The following is a 17,610-nucleotide window of genomic DNA, read 5'->3' as shown; positions in this document are numbered from 1 at the left end:
TCATGACACAAGGACATGTGCTCAACTATGTTCATAGCAGCATTGTTTGTTCTAGTCAGAACCTAGAGACAACCTAAATGCCCCTTGACCGAAGAATGGATAAGGAAAATGTGGTACATTTACACAATGGAGTACTACCAGGAGAAAAAAATAACAACATCTTGAAATTTGCAGGAAATGAATGGAACTAGAAGACATCATATTGAGTGAGGTAACCTAGACCCAGAAAGACAATTACCATAGGTAATTGTACAACAATTATCATAGCTGTACAGCCAGCACATTAAGTAATCAAAAAATAGAAATAGAATGAACACTCCCAAACTTCTATGAAACCAGTATACAGTCTAAGACCCAAATCACTCATAAGTGATTTTTAAACACAAAGCAAAGAGAATCAGCCTACAAATCACAATCCCAGAGAACCTAGCAAAAATGATGACCTTATAAAGACATACATGGATCCAATCTACATGGGAAGTATAAAAATACAAGATCTTCTGAGTAAATTCGAAGCATGGGGACCATGAGAGAGGGTTGAATAGGAGGGGTGAGGCAGGGAGTGGAGCAGAGGAAAATATATAGCTCAATAAAATAAAATAAAAAAAGAATATTGAAGAGGAATATTTTTTTAAACCTGCATTCCTTTAAACTGGGAAACATAAAAGAAATGGATTTTTTCTAAATTCAGACAAACTATAAAAATTTACCCAAAAAGTCAACTACCTAGACAGACCCATAACAAAAATGAAAATGAAATAGTAATAAAAAATTATGTTAAAATAAAAAGGTCCAGGACCAGATGTATTCACAGAAAATTAGCTATTTTAAAAAGTTGTACAGCCAGCATATTAAGTAATCAAAAAATAGAAATAGAATGAACACTTCTATGAAACCAGTATCCAGTCTAAGACCTAAATCAGATAAAAAAAATCACATCAATAACAAAAGAGAAAATATAAGTCAGTATCTATAATGAACATAAACTTTAAAAAATCAATATAAGACTTGCAAACAGCATGTAGACATGCATTAAAAAGATTATTCATCATAACTGAGATGACTCCATCCCTAAAATACAGGAACACAGAACACCAGTGAATAAATGCAACAAACTACATAAATAGACTTTTAAAAAAACAAAAATAACATGATTAGCTCAATAGACACAAAAAAGCCATTGACAAAATCCAACATCTCTTCATGAACAAAGTCCTAAAGAATGTAGGGTTAGAAACACATACCTCAACATATTAAAAGTCATATGTCAGATACCCATAGACAACATCACCGTAAATGGAAAAAATCTTGACTCAGTCCCTCAAGTCAGGAATGAGAAAGGGTTGTCCTTTGTTCCCACTTATTTTCAATATTATATTTAAGGTAGTAGCTGGAGCAATTGAACTAATGCAGGAAATTAAAGGGATACAAATAAAAAGTACAAATATCCCTATTTTCAGATCCAAAAATTGCTAGAAGACACAATTTAAAAATCAACTATGTGGCAAGACACAGAATCAACTACAAAAATTAAATTCTTTTTTTGTATACACCAACAAAAACATACTGAGAAGAAGGTCAGGGACACAGTACCATTCAATGGTAGCATCAAAGTAAATAAAATACCTAGGAACAAATATAACCAGGGAAAAGAAGGATCTCTACAGTGAACTTTAAATCAGTAAAAGAAATAAAAGTACTAGTAAGTGGAAAGACATCCAATGCTTACAGATTGGTAGAATTAATAGTGTAAAATGACATTTCTAACAAAAGCTATTTACAAAATCAATGCAATCACACTTAGAACCCCATTTATATTGAGGAAATAGAAAAATAATCATAAAATTCGTATGCAAACAACAAGAGACAAAACAATTCTAAACAAAAAGAACAAGACTAGAAGGCTTAGCATTCCAGATCTTAATATATATTGCATAGCCATAGTAATAAAAATATCATGGTATTGGCAACAACAGACATGGAGTTAAATGGACCAAAATCAAAGATTCACATGTGAATGAATGTAGCTTCAGCTTCTTGCTATCTGCCAAAGAAACCAGAAACAGAATGTGAAGAAAAGAAAGCATCTTCAACAAATTGTTGAAGGAAACTAGATGTCCACATGCAGATGAATGAAAATAGGCCCATATCTATCAATAAATTAACAAAAACTGAATTAAAGACCTAAATCTGAAACCTCAAGCACTGAAATGGCTAGAAGTACATATGGACATTTCCCTATATGATATTGGTGTAGGAAAGAGATTCCTGGCTAGGATTCCAATTGCTCAAGCATTAAGGCTAACTGTTGTCAAGTGGGACCTCATGAATTTAGAAGCTACTGCAGAGCCAAAAAAAAAAAGAAAAAAAAACAAGCAATTGAGTCACAAGAAAGCCCAAAGAAAGGGATATAATCTTGATAATTATACATCTAACAGAGACTTTTTATCCAGAATATTCAAAGAACTAAAAAAAGCCATCAAAATTGAAAAATGAACCATTTGAAAAATGAGCCTGGGATCTGAATAGAGGATTCTCAACAGAAGGAAAAATTAGTAGGAAATACCTCAAAATGATAATGATGTCTGAAAACACCATAAGGAATCATACTATTAACTATTTACAGAAAAATGCAATACGATGTAATTCCATGTGAATCATTTTAATGAATATTTTCTGTCTGGGCTGATGGTGCTGCCTCAAAGATTCAAATACTAACAAAAACCCCAGTATCAAACACAAGGAGCCCTCCTTGAGTTGTTGGCCAAGGCTGTTCAAGAAACTCTTAAAGCACACAGCCTATTGCTGCTGCCCTTGGTTACACCACAGAGCTGGAAGGTAAGACCCTATTGTGAAAGACACGAGGCATTTCAGAAACAGAGCCCATTGGAGCCGCCCCCCACAGAACTTATATGAAAGCCCTCTTCCTGAGTACTAGTTTTTGTGGTACTAGAAGGTGCCATGCAAGCTTCCAAAGTAAGGAGACAACATGTAGTACTACCAAGCTATCATGCCTATGAACCATTATCAGTGAACACCATGGCACAATAACCCTAAGAAGGCAGTAATGATATGTGTACCTTGACAGTAACTAATAGCTCTCTAAGTGAGAGACCATGTCTGGTACTAAAAACCTAGCTAACTACTCAGTGTTAATGAAGTCTTGACAACTGGAGGATAATGTAAAAACCACTATTATTCTAACCTAGCATAATTCCTAACAACAATCTATAAATATTTGTCCGTATACTCACATATAAGTGTAGTCTTTGACCCTCATTAAGTTAACTATTCTTTGTAACAGGTAGAGATCATTACAGAAAACGACCACCAATTAAAATACAGAGTTGTGGAGCCCAGTCCCAAAGGATACAATCACCAAGCATTCACAGAGTGTTAGTATCTAAAATTTATTAAGTAGTTTTTAAAAACTGAAATAAAAAACTATTAAAAATGGAATACAGAAATAAGCAGAAAGTTCTCAAATGATGAAACACATATACTAAGAAACACTGAATGTTCAACATCCTTAAATATCAGGTAAATGAAAATCAAACTACTTTGAAATTTCTTCTCATCACGGTCAGAGTAAGCACGATTAATAAATCATGGTAGACCATGCTAGCAATGATGCAGAGAAAGGGGAACAGTAATTCATTATTGGTAGAAGTACAAACTTGTCCAGGCACTTCAGAAATAACTGTGCTTATTCCTTAGCAAGCTAAAATAGATCTGCCATAAGACCACTCTTGGGATAATACTCAAAGGCTACTACATCCTACTACAGAGACACTTGATTATCTATCATCCTTAATGCCATATTCATAATATTCAGATATTGAAAAATCGCAGGTGTCCCTTAAATGATTAATGTATAAAGAAAATGTGGTGTATTTTCAGAATGGAATATTATTCAGCTGTTAAGAAAAATGAAATTATTAAGTTCACAGAAAAATGAATAATGCAAAAAACAATCAACATAAGTGAGGCAATATAGACTCCCCCAAACAAATACTGCATGTTTTCTTCTAAGTATGAATGTTATCTTTTATGCTTTCAACATTTGTGCTGTAACCTGAATAACCATAGAGGTTAGGTACCTAGTATGGGACTACAGGGAAGACAGAATCTTGCAAGGAGGGGGAAATAGAATATATTACTATGGAAAGAAAAAAGAATTAGAATATATAAATGAAATTGGGAGAAGTTGGGGGAGAAAATATAAGGAGTATGGGGAGGAACAATTAGCACTGAAGGATATTTGATAACTTATCTCTCTATAAGTTTTTAAAAGTATGTCCATAATATGTAAGTATTATAGGGTCACCAAATAATAGGAAATAATCCTCCAATTAGACACCGTAGGCCAGCAAGTAAGGCATCTAGTGCCAGGAATGGATAAAATCTTGTTAAGTCATTGACCAAAGAGTCTCTATGTAAACTACCAAACATCATAAGCTATTGACAAGACAATATGCTGCAGGAGGGTTTACAGCTAGTAACTACTCGCCTACCAGGGCGTGACCTCATAGACTACCCGGATGCAGAAGTGCCTCCTCCCCTTTTCTCCCCACCATGGGCCCCATTTTGCTTGTTCGGTATGTTTTGGATCTCATCCTCCTTCATCGTTCAACAGAGAATCCTGATTTGTAAGTTTTACCCTTTAATAAATGCCCATTTCTTAGTTCTGAGCTAGTATGGGATTTCTTTTTAAGCATCCAATCTCTCAACTATCAACAATACGTGACTTTCCACAATATATAGTAAGGCCTTACTACTAAAGACAACACTTACTTATGTCATGGAACACAGGGAAAGCGAGCTGATTCCTAATTAAAAGCGTCACCTCTACTGATTTGCACTCATGGTACTGGAAGTTACTTTGCATAGTTCTGGAAGGGACTCTGCTGCCAGAGGAGAAAGGCAACCATCAATATCACCCAGCTACAAACCCTGAGACTGACAGCAATGACATGTCTGCATAAATACTGCAGGTAATCACTCAGTTTTGGTACTTTTAAAGTTCCAAATAATTGTTTAATATGTATTCTCTGTTCCAGAGTTAGCCTCTCTATTTGAAGATATGCTACCAGAGGGTTTGGTCCTTGTTCACAACCCCCACATTTTCTCCTAGTCTACTGTGCAACTTCACCGAAACTTGTGTACACTGAAAATGGAAATTTCTAATGCTCCCAACTACCTTCACCAAATAATTTACAATTGTCTTGTGTCTGAAATCTCTCGTACTTAATATTAACTTTTTTACTTGTCTTCATGTCATTTCTCAACCTCTTATTTGTAGTCATTCCTAGGCTCTAAAGCTCTCTTGAGGGCTGAATGAACTGGGCTTGGGGGGGGGGTCCAAAGAACAGATTCTAAACTCAGCTTTGGAGAAAATAATGACACAATGGGAGAGTGAATAAGTTTCTTATAATTTATTCGTTCATACATTGAGTAATCAAGTTTGTGTCAATTGATGTTAAAACAACAAATAAAACAATACATTTAATTAGGAAGTTATCACTGTGTTTGTTTCACCAGAATGTGACATTACATTTCCCTAAGAATCACTTTTACAATTTCATGTTACCTTATGCAACAGTAAACAGAAATTTGTGGAATATTTTCAATTGGTTTTTAAAGTTACAGAACTCTTTAGTTGTAAAATTGAAATGCAACAATGAATGTGTCAAGCATAATATCAAGAAACGAAGATTGTGAAACAAATCAACTTTCCATTAATGGAACATTTGCAATTCACCAAAGCAATTATACATATAATTTACTCATTGTATGACGGAAAAAAAGATAATATATGCTTTATTCCTGCGACCCATAAACCCTCTACTACATAGAAGGCTGATTTTTTTCAAACAGGAAATGAAAGCTCAACCTTGGTTGCAGCTATGTGTGAGAGGAGCTACAGCATATGCACCTGGGATAATCGCTGGCCGTGTCCAAGGCTGGAGATGTCTGCTCTTCTCGCTCCATTTGATCTTTAAGAGCTTCTTCATATGGAGTAGGAAAGAAGCTAGGAACAGTGTCATTGATGGTAGCCCAAACTTCTAGCACTTTCATTTTGCTGGTTTCTACATGGGACCGGGAACCCCAGAGGTAATCATATCTTGGGGATTTACCCCCAGACACCTTACGGATCTCAAGGTAATTTTGCTCAACCAGATCTTTGGTGATGAGTTTTCGGGGCTCCCCAAAGATCAAGTGCTTCCTCTCTGCATATACTCCTAACACACTCAGGAATTGCCAGACCTCTTCCTCGGTGGCACGATGGCCTTTTGTGAATATCAGTCCCAAGATGATCATCAGGAGACCCATCTTTGGCAGCCCTCTCTGGCCACTTAGAATTTCAGCAGTGGAGAGACCTAGCTTGCTGACAATGGCATAGAACTGACTATCTGGATTGATTTTCTTCAATCGCATTGCAAAGAGCATTTCCATGCGAGAAGAAGATTTCCTGAGGATGTCAGAAAACTGCGTTTTGTATTTCTTGCTGACCACTTTCAGCATATCATCTTCTGTAAACTGCTCACTCTTCTGAAACTTCTCCAGCAGGAACTCTACCAACATATTAACCTTCTTGGTAAGAGGATCTATGCATATCGGCTGAGTGAAGGCATGTGGACTTCCCCCAACAACACGGACATCAGAAGCCCCACTATCTAGATCAGAGCCTGTGCAGGATACACCTGCCACAGGAGAGGCAGGAAACGCAACTCCCTGAGAAGTGCATGCCTTAGAAGAGCTTGGGGAATTAGCTTGGCCAACAGGAGGAGATGCTGATTCTTTCACTACAGTTGGTTGAGCACCCTTGGGACGTTGGCTAGCCCCATGTGCTTGATGACCTTTGCCATGAGAGTGGCCTTTACTCCTGTTGCTCCTAGGCATGATAACAGGAGTCAAAGACAACAGTCAGGACTGTAGTCAAGAGAACTGCTAAAGCAGGAACCTGTAGAAATAGAAAGAAAAGAGGTGAGCATCATATCATCACAAAGTGTACATTTACTTTTAGGACGTCCTCCTTCACTGCTTCCCTGGAGGGCAACATACTGTGTCCCTGTTCTCTTGTTAGCTTGGTCAGGTCTCCTGTCTTCCTGGTCAGCTTGTTTCCAGAGAACCCTGCAAAAGAAATTAGAATTTGTTAGACTGCTCTATGAAGGCCCAGTTCAGGGATTCCTAGAGTGAGACAAAAGGCTGTTCCCCATGAGTAAGAATCAAATGTTCATTCTTGACATTCCATTTACATGGATACAAAATGTGTCCATAGTTGGTAAAGTCTGAATACCCACTTCTTTCTGTTACTCTGAAGTTCACACTACGTTCATTCGCTGAGAGACCAGTTCATAATGATAATGGCCTAGGGTCCTCACTTCAGTGTTCCAGAACCCTGAAGACAAATGAAGGGCGGGGCCTGTGTAATCTCCATTCTAGGAGGATGACTGATAGTTTAAGGGGATTAACAATGGTTAAGAATTGCCACTGGTTTAATTCAGATCATCCCCCAAAGACATACAACAGCTCTTAGATACCTCCCTTACTTGATCAGAGACCTTACCTTTCAGAGGAGGGCCTTGCCTCTGCAGGTTGGAGAAACAGGTGTCATCTTCTTCCTGTTGCCCCCCCCCCACCTTTTCTAGTTCTTGGAATAGAGCCCCAAGAGTGGTCAGTTCCATTGTTCCAAGGAGGGGTGGGGGACATTTCCCTGGGGAATGATGATTTTTTTTTCTTGGTGATTTTTCAAGGGGCTAGGATACCACTTAAGTGAGACTATTGGGGAATTAAAGATCCCATTTCCACCAGAGTCCTGAATACCGAAGGAAAATGAAAGATTTATGAGCCTAAGATTCATGCCTACCATCTACCATAAATTATGGATTGGTTCGGCTCTAGGTGCTGCTTTCCTGCAGCTGCCTCCTGCCATTGATGATCGTTTTTCTCTCCCTTCTGGGAGAGAGGGAGGGAGTGCAGTCTGAGTGGACTTTGTAATAAAGAAAAGTAACAACAAAAGAAAAAAATTAAAAAATAAAGCAAAAAAAATTAAAAATAGACAAAAATAAAATTTTCAAAGAAGTAAAAAATATTATGGATTGGGCTCTATGAGTTCAATTTTCTTTTGGGGATAGAGCCCCCAAGTCATTGAAAATTTTTCTTTCCATTCCTTTAAGGAATGGCTACATAGCTCAGGCTGGCCTGGAACTCCTGATCATCATTCCTCAGCTTCTAGAAACAAGATTTAACACTAATGCATCATAATGCTTGCTTGTTACAAATTTTATAATTAGATATTATTTTTATTTTAATTTTGAGGCAGCTTCCAGCTATGCAGCCCAATATAGCCTCAGACTTGCTGTATAACTCATATAACTCAGAGTAACCTCAAACTGACAACCTCCCTCTGCTTCTTGAGTGCTGGAACTACAGGCCTGTACATCTAAGCTCTTATCTTGATTATATATAGGTATTCAACTGCTTCCCTACTGAAATCCCTAAGGATTTAAAGCCAACCACCCAGACTAAAGGTCTAATTCTTAAGAGTGCTGATATGAAGTACTGTATGCTTAATTTGACCACTTCTGCCTCAACTGATTGTTGCAGGTAAGTCAACATGAGAAGAAGTTGAGTCCTTTGTTATTTGAGCTGTGGTGTCCCTCTGTCCTTATGTGGCATCTCTGTAATGACTGCTGGCAGGGCCGGGGAGTATAATCTTTTCTGATATGAAATCATTTCTATCCTCCAAACATGGTGTTCAGCAATACTACCAAATGGAAAGGTGAAGGTTCTTTAGACCTGGCATCCATGGTTGGGTCTTATGTTATTTGGCATAAGGTATGTTCAAAATTTGAGTCATGAGTTTCCACTCATATCAGGTGTAGTTAGAATACTTGGTATTCTCAATTCATACTTGTCGGTATATTTTATTAAAATGAGAATAAATGAACAACGAGTAAACATCCTTTAAACACCCTTTATGTGTTTGGTAGCATAAACTCTCAACTCTCAAGGCATGAAAGGTTTTCTTGTTGTCAGTTCTGTCATTTGCTTCTGTAGGCTTCAGACCTGCTTCGGCTACAGGGCCATCCATGCTCAGGATCGAGTTCTATATAGATTTAATGGCACTGCTCTTAGTTGTTAATATTTCTTTTATTTACTCCACAATATTTTCATGGTTGATTTCAGTCATGGAAGTATCCTCATAAGGGAGCATGTCATCATTATAGTCAATAATGTGAAACAGTGAATTAAGACTTGTTGACATCTTTATAATATTCTCAAATATAGCAAATGAGAAATATACATGTCTAAGGTAGCTGTATTTCTCTCCTGTTATATCAGTGTGGTTTTATATCTGCTTCAATAAGAAATTTTACATTTCTTTTTAGTTTTATCTTTTGTATATTTGTAATATTATTGATATTTTGAAAGGTGTATATTTCATCAGATGTTTCAAGTAGTTACTGTCATTAATTGATTTACTAACACTCTAAAAGTTATTTTTTGATTTCGATTTACTCCTGCATATGATCACATTTGTTTTTAACCTCTAAGGGAGCACTGGATTCCAATGTGTAGTATTCTCTTATGTGAATTCACCTACTTGCTCTCATTTTGAACATCTACAACACAACTCAATGCCAACTATTTTCTCGTGTTACTGTTAAACACTTGAACTTGTAGAAGATATTTTACTCTCTGTGAATAAGATGTCTTAAATACAGTTATTAGTGTATTGTCATCTTGTCTTTGAACAAAGGGAAACTGACCTACTAAAATGGTTGAGTGATTATAATTACATAATTTCCCTTCCCTTCCTCCCTCCAAATTCTCCAATACTCCTTTCCTTCTTTTTCTTCAAATTCATGGCTATATATATTTTTTGCCTAAATCCTAAGTACAGCCTTCTCAGTCTGTATAATGGTATTAGTGTGTATGTTTCAGGGTTGACCATTTGATATGGGATAACCAAGTAGTATGCTCTTCTCTGGACAAGACTAATTCCCCTGCTATCAACATTTCTCATTTACCTGTAGTTCTTTAATTTCAGTTTGGGAACTCATATACTTTCCTTACTCCACTTAGGCATGTGTGTTGGTGTTGTGCATCTTTCACTCATGTTTAGGAAGTCATGTCACTGACATTTTATGTTTATGATGTCAAAAATTAAAATAATTAAAAAATAGTTAAAATTTTCAATATTTACATATGATATGGAAGTAGATAAATGAAATGGCAATTTTTTCATATCTTCATATTTGATGTAATAGGCCTGTAAACCAGGCTTGTCTGGAACATTTTTCAATGTTTGTCAGATGACTTATTAATTATACAAACTACTGTTCATTGGATTTCTGTTCCTCTAGACACTCTCTTATTTCCCCTGATCTTGACTTTATCACATAGATAACATTATAACATTCTGAAAATATGTGAAACCTTCTGGCATTTCAGAATGTCTTTATAGTTAGAAATTTATTTTGAAATAATGTTTCATGATATATTTTTAATTTAACTTTTTATAATTTCATATATGAGTACTGTTTTACATTATTTTCTCCCCTCTTTCATAGTAGCTCCTTCTAAAATTCATTACTTATTTTTCATTGGCACACATATGTACACACATTTTTATGTATTTTGTGTTAGGACTACAGTTTGAGATTCTCTTTATGTTGAAGTTTTTATTTTTCTATAGACTTTTATACTCATTTATATTGGTCATTTAACTTCTATTTATGTATTTAGAGTAATTAAATATTTCAATGAAAATATTCCTAAATTTTTAGAGTTATACAGAAGATGGAATAATAAATCCAGTTATCTGACATTCCTCATCATGAAGCCATATTCTTACGAGAACAATAATGTTCATGTAAAAGTTTCTTAAAAGTAGTTGCACTTTACAGGCTATTGCTGTCTGAGTTTTTGTCTTGCCCAGTTCCCACAGTCATTAAGCCCCAAAGAAATCACACATAGGTCTACATTAATCATAAACTGATTGGCCCATTAGCTCTGGCTTCTTAATAACTCTTATAACTTACATTAGCCTACTATTCTTATCTGTGTTAGCCACAAGACTCAGTACCTTTTTCAGTGTGTCACGTCACGTCTTGCTTCTTCTTTGTCTGGACAGGACTGCAGAGGGAACTCTTCCCAGAGTTATCCTGTTCTCACTGATCCAACTCTACTTCCTGTCTGGTTGTCCCACCTATACTTCCTGCCTGACTACTGGCCAATCAGTGTTTACTTAAAACATAATTGACAGAATATAGACAATTGTCCCACATCAGGCAATCTTTTGTAAAGTACTTAATATGTGTTATTTTTTGTCATAATGTCATAAATTACTTTTATTTATTTATATCTTGAGGAGTACAGAATATTGATTTCTTAATTATAAAATTCCTTTCAGTTTGTTACTGGAAATTCTTTGGGAAGACTCTTCATGTCTGTTCATTTATCACCTTACCATACTGATAATATGTTGTTATAGAATTCCATTATTGATATTAAATCATTTATACAAACAAGATTCATGCCTTTTTAGTTTACTGATGTACTTTTATCAATATTTATTAATATTTCTTTTTACCATAACTCTGCTTATTTCTGTGCCCCAAACTTATTAAGTTGCTTGGTTTTGGTTTATTGTTGTTGTTGTTTTGTTTTGTTTTTTGGTGTTCAGCTTTTTTTGAATTTTTTTGTATATCCTAGAGACAAGCCCTCTGTCAAATGCATAATAGTAAAGATTTTTTTTTTCTATTCTGTGGATTGCATTTTCACTCAAGTGAAGGTGTCCTTTGCTGCACAGAATATGTATGCATGAAATTCTGAAACAATAAAATATAAAAAATGTTTTGTATTCTGCTTTGGAGAAAGCTCCATGAGCTGTTAAGAAAGTATATTTTTTTTAGCTTTACAATGTAATTTTTTTAGTTTAATTGATCTATAGCACAGATAAACTTTGTTTCTTTTCTGAGTGTATCTATGGATGGACTGTCTATTGATGAAAATTACATCTTGACATGAGCCAGAACATTTGTATTGGAATATATATGTCCCTTTATGAAGAATAGTGTTACTTTCATGAAACTGAATAGACCAACATTCATTCCCGATATATTTAAATCCATTGTGCCCTTTTAGTAAATTGTCACCTTTTTATAAACAACTTTAGTTATTCTGACTACATTTTTTTTACTAGATTTGATTTGAAGTCTTCTTTTTCAGGTAAGACCATCACTAATTTGACTTTCATTCTGATTCCTTTTGTTTGAATATTTGTTTCCAGTTTTCCATTTTTGGACTTTATACAACTTTGTAGATAAGTTGAGTTTCACGCAGAAACCACGGTTTTATTTCTTATCAGTCAGTATGTGTCCTTGGATGAGAGAATTAATGCCATTTACCCTCAAGGTTATTTCAATCAATCTACTAATTTTTGTTTTCTCCACCCCTATGTTTTCCTTTTCTCTTATTTATTTATGTATGTATGTATTTAATTATTAATTAGTTTGTTTATTTTATATCCTGACTGCAGTTTCCAATGCCTCCTCTCCTCCCAGTTCTTCCACCTCTATTCACACCCTTCAATCCACTCCTCCTCCATTTCTGTTCAGGAAAGGGCAGAACTACCATGGACATCAACAAAACATGGCATATCAAGTTGCAGTAAGAGTAAGCATATATTAAGGCTCAGTAGGTGACTCAGTATGAGGACTAGGGTCCCAAAAGCCAATAAAAGAGTTGGAAACAACTCCTGATCCCACTGTTAGGAGTCCCACAAGAAGACCAATCTACACAGCTGTAACATATGCAAAGTGTTTAGGTCCGTCCCTTATAGGCACTCTAGTTGTTGATTCAGTCTCTGTGAGCCCGTGTGAGTCCAGGTTAGTTGATTCTGTGGGTTTTCTTATGGTGTCCTTGACCCCTCTGCCTCCTACAATCCTTTATCCCCCCCCCCCTTCAGAATATCATGAGTTCCTCGTAATGTTTGATTGTGGGTCTGCATCTATTTTCCTAAGTTGCTAGATGAAGTCTCTCTGATGACATTTGGGTTAGGCACTAATCTGGTCACAGGAGCTGGTTGGTTCAGGCTATTTATCAGTTATTGCTAGTTGTCTAAGCTAGGCTCTTCTTTGTAGATTCCTGAGAGATTCCCTTGCACCTGACCATCAGTTGACCACCCCTCACTTCCAGTAGTCATTTTCAGTATTCTCGCCTTCCATACCTCTACCCCTTCAACCTGATCCTTCATGTTCCTATCACCACCTGCCTTCAGTCCACTCATGAAATCTCTTTAATTTGCACTTCACAGTGAGATTCATGCATTCCCCCTTGAGCCCTCTTGTTATTTACATTCTCTGGATCTGTAGATTTGTAACATGGTTATCCTCTCCTTTATAGCTAATATCTACTTTTAACTGAGTACATACTTGGCTTTCTTTGTCTGTGTTACCTCACTCAGGAATCTCTTGTCTAGTTCCATCCATTTGCCTGTAAATTTCATGATGACATTGCTTTTAACAGCTGAGTGACACTCCATTGTGTAAATGTACCACATTTCTTTATCCATTATTCTGTTGAGGGACATCTAAGTTGTTTCCAGGTTCTGGGTTTTACAAAGAAAGCTACTATAAACATAGTTATACAAGTGTCCTTGTGGTATGATTGAGCATCCTTTCTGCATATGCCCAAGAGTGGTATAGCTGAGTCCTGTAGATTGAGTCCCAGTGTTCTGAAAAAGCCACCATATTGATTTCAAATATACAGTATTATTTCATTCTTATTAAAGTTTGATAACTATTAAATAATGTTTGAATGTTTCTTAATTCGCCTTCTCTATCTAATATTCACATAAGATTGATATCTTCCTTATCAATCTCTCCATGAAGTTCCTCTAAGTGTTTTTTGTAATATTGTCCTACTGGTTATGAATTGCTTTAGTTTATGCTTATCTTGGGAGATTATTATTTTTCATTTGATTTTTGGGTGCTAACTTTGGAGGAAATAATAAATCAGGGTAACAGTTGTATTCTTTCAATACATAGAAATACCACTATAAAATTTCCCAAGATTTTATATTTTCTGTCTAGAAATCAAAAGTTATTACAGTTTGTGTTCATAACTGAAATTACATGTCACTCTGACATCTATCAACATTCTGTTTTTCTCTATTTGGGCAGTTTAAATGAAATATGATGTAGAGAAATTCTTTCTGGGTACTGTCTATTTGGCATTGTAAATGGTTCCAGTACCTTGATGTTCATAATTTTCTCAGAAATTATTTTTTCCAATTATTTCTCTTAATAATTTTTCTATACTTATAATGCATGAAACAATCCCACACCAGTTTGGAATTATTATTGATAAAAGGGTTATTTATTTGAGGGGGAAAAACTTACAGAACGCTGTCCTAGACAACAGCCAGGAACGGAGTCTAGTCGCTGGAACCAGAGTCCGGAGTCCAAAGCAAGAGAGCAAGAGGAGGGCTGCTTCTGCTTTTTAAAAGCAAAAGAGACCATGCCCCAGTGGGCTGGTATCTCAAAGGATATTGGCTGAAGGAGCAGAAGGAGCTCTGGCATCATACTTTCAGTATAATCAATGTGCACATTCAACTAACTACTTTGTTCTTAAGCTTGATCTCTTAATGTTATCTCAAGGTAATACTTTTTCTAGGCATAATTCATTTGTATTTTCAGACTAACTGTTTGATGATAATAATTTGTCAGCATTATGTTAAATCCTGGTAGTCTTACTTCTGCTTGATTTATAATTCTTTTTGAACTTTGCAGCTTAATATTTTCCTTGAATTATTGAAGTTTTAATCTAAGAAATATTGTTTGTAATCTGAGAAGATCAAAAGCAGAGGCAGGTGAATCGTGAATAAAGGCCAACCTGGCTTATGTAATAGACAGATTGTCAAAGAGAAACAAAAATTAATTAGTTAATTAATAAGTAAGTAAATAAATAAACATACAAATAAATAAGTGAACAAAGAAAACTTAGATAATAAAACAAGAAATAAATTATCAGTCAGGCATAGTGGCACACATCATTAATCTCAACACTGGATAGGCAGAGGCAGGCACATTTCAAAGCCAGCCTGGTTTACAAAGTAAGTTCCAGGACAGTCAAGGCTACACAAAGAAATTCTTCCTAGGAAAAATAAACAAGAAAAAGAAACTAAGGAAGGAATAAGAGAGAGAGAGAGACAGAGACAGAGACAGAGACAGACAGAGACAGAGAGAGACAGAGAGAGAGAGAATCATCATCATCAGAATATAAACCTCTTCTTTTTTTTTTTTGGTTTGTGAGACAGGGTTTCTTCGTGTTGCTTTGGAGCCTGTCCTAGAACTAGCTCTCATAGACTAGGCTGGCCTCAAACTCACAGACATTCACCTGCCTCTGCTTCCTGAGTGCTAGGATAAAAGGCATGAGCCACCACTACCCAGCTCGAATTTTTTTTCCACCCTCTTTGCTTTGTATGTTTCTTTCTACTGCAGTACCGCAGATCTAAAATGGAGGCAGGATAATTGTGAATTAGAGGTCAACCTGGTTTGTATAGCAATCACTGTATCAAAAATAATCTACTGACCCCCTCACTAACAAGCCACAGCCTGCATCTTCGAGTTTACACTCCTACCACTCACCCACAACCCTCAAAATTCTTTAATTACCAAATAGTCTTTTCAACATAAGACCAGTGCCCTAGGCACTGGATCCTCATCTCACTTGAATCTATGCCAAAGATGTAAAATTTGGCATGGACACCTAAGCCTTAATACTTCAAGGAGCAGACCTGTAAATAGATGATGTAGCTGTTACAATGGGACCAAAAAGAACAACAGATTAATGAACAGAGTTGAGGAAGCCCCAAAGTAACAAAAGATGAAGTGACTGTTACAAAATCAATTGATTTAATAAGTAAATATAAAATCTGAGAATGAAACCTGTTAAAGCTGTTGCCAGTAACACAAATGAAGAGGCTATGCATGGCACCATCACTGCTACTGTTTTTGTTATTTTCTATTGCCAAGGACAGCTCTGAGTAGAGCAGCAAATTGCTAGCCTAGCAGGAATGGGAGAAGTGTGATGCTGACTGTAGTTACTGTGATTGCTGAATTTACAAAAGAGTCTAAACCCATGGAAACCCCTGAAGAAACCGTTCAGGTTGCTAAGAGTTTTGTAAATGAAGACAAAGACATTGTGTTTCTGATGCAGTGAATAAGGTTGGAAGAAAAGGTATCACAATGAAGAAAGGAAAACCCTTGAATAATGAATTATAAATTATTGAATGAATGAGGTTTGGGGGAGGATACATTTCCCCATATTTTATTAACATGTCAAAAGTTTAAAAATGTGATTCCTATGTTCTGTAGAGTGAAAAGAAAAATTCTAGTGCTCACTCCATTGTACCTACTTTTGAAATTGCCAGACCTCACTGAAAGACCTAGGTTATAATCTCTGAAGCTGTTAATAGAGAAACTCTAAGTACACTGGTTTCAAATAGGCTAAAAGTCGGTCTTTAGGTGGTGGCAGTCAAAGCTCTAGTGAGTGGGGAGAATAAGAAGAACCTATTGATAGTGCTCTACTTGGAGAAGAGGGGTTGAATCTAACTCTTGAAGATGTTCAATCTCATGACTTAGCAAAAGTAGAAGAGGTCATTAGCATCAACAAAGATAATGTCATGCTTTTGAAAGGAAATTGAAATTGATAAACATATTCAAGCAATCACTGAGCAGGTATACATGACAACTAGTGAACAAGAAAAAGAAAAGCTGAATGAGAAACAACCAGGTTTAACCAACCTTCAGATGGAGAAGCCGTGCTTAAGACTGGAGCAACAAGTGATGCTGACATTAAAGAGAAGACAGGGTCATAAATGTCCTCAATTCTACAAAGAATCTCTTGAAAAAGGCATTGTTCTAGGAGGGGAGTGTTTGCTTTGTTGAATCCCAGTCTTGGATTCATTAAAACCTTCTAATGAAAGTAATAAAGTAGGTATAGAAATTATTGAAACTGTACTCAATTTTTTGCTGCTACTATTGCCAAGAATGTAGGATCTTTGATAGTTGAAAAAATTCTGCAGAATTCTTCAGAAGTTGGTTATAATGATGTGCTTGGAGATTGTGTGCACATGGTGGAAACAGGAATCACTTATTTCACAGTGTTCGGAAGAACTACTTTAGTGGATGTTACTAGGGCAGCCAGACTGATTTGTACAGTGGAAGTGAGAGTGACAGAAATATCTGCAGAAGAGAAAGTTCCTGGAATGTTAGCAATGTGTGAAATGGAAGAGGGTATAAGGGTGGCATTTTTAACTCCTAAAATATTATTTTGCCCTTATCATTTAGTTATGACTGGAAGCTCATGCCAGATTCCTCACCAATAATTTCAGAGAAGTCACTCAAAGAAAATTACTGAAGTAAAGGTTCACTGATCACTGTAATAATCAGTTACTGGTTTCAATTGACAATAACAATTGTTTACTGCCATCAATGTCCATATCTAAAAATAATTTGCTTTGTGTTTTTGAATAAAAATATTTTTAAATCCCTAAAAATGAAAAACAAATGAAATAAAAACTAAACTCAGCAA

At 36.0% G+C, this 17,610-nt stretch overlaps 1 protein-coding gene and 2 pseudogenes across 1 annotated transcript; 2 read left to right on the top strand and 1 right to left on the bottom strand.

Annotated features, from left to right (window-relative positions):
* Positions 1-5,904: 5,904 nt before the first annotated feature.
* LOC142841607 (melanoma-associated antigen B4-like) lies at positions 5,905-6,903 on the bottom strand. The gene has a single exon (XM_075958527.1). The coding sequence runs from the start codon at positions 6,901-6,903 to the stop codon at positions 5,905-5,907; it is 999 nt and encodes a 332-aa protein (XP_075814642.1).
* An 899-nt stretch (positions 6,904-7,802) lies between these two features.
* LOC142841927 (small nucleolar RNA U3) lies at positions 7,803-7,993 on the top strand (annotated as a pseudogene).
* A 761-nt stretch (positions 7,994-8,754) lies between these two features.
* Positions 8,755-17,404, top strand: LOC142841606 (60 kDa heat shock protein, mitochondrial pseudogene; annotated as a pseudogene).
* Positions 17,405-17,610: the final 206 nt, after the last annotated feature.

The sequence above is a fragment of the Microtus pennsylvanicus genome, chromosome X, assembly GCF_037038515.1.
Source record: "Microtus pennsylvanicus isolate mMicPen1 chromosome X, mMicPen1.hap1, whole genome shotgun sequence".
Lineage (NCBI taxonomy): Eukaryota > Metazoa > Chordata > Mammalia > Rodentia > Cricetidae > Microtus > Microtus pennsylvanicus.
This window is presented reverse-complemented; position numbering and strand designations above follow the sequence as displayed.

Coding starts and splice junctions, on each gene's coding strand:
- LOC142841607 (XM_075958527.1), bottom strand. CDS start 6,903: ATGCCTAGGAGCAACAGGAGTAAAGGCCACTCTCATGGCAAAGGTCAT.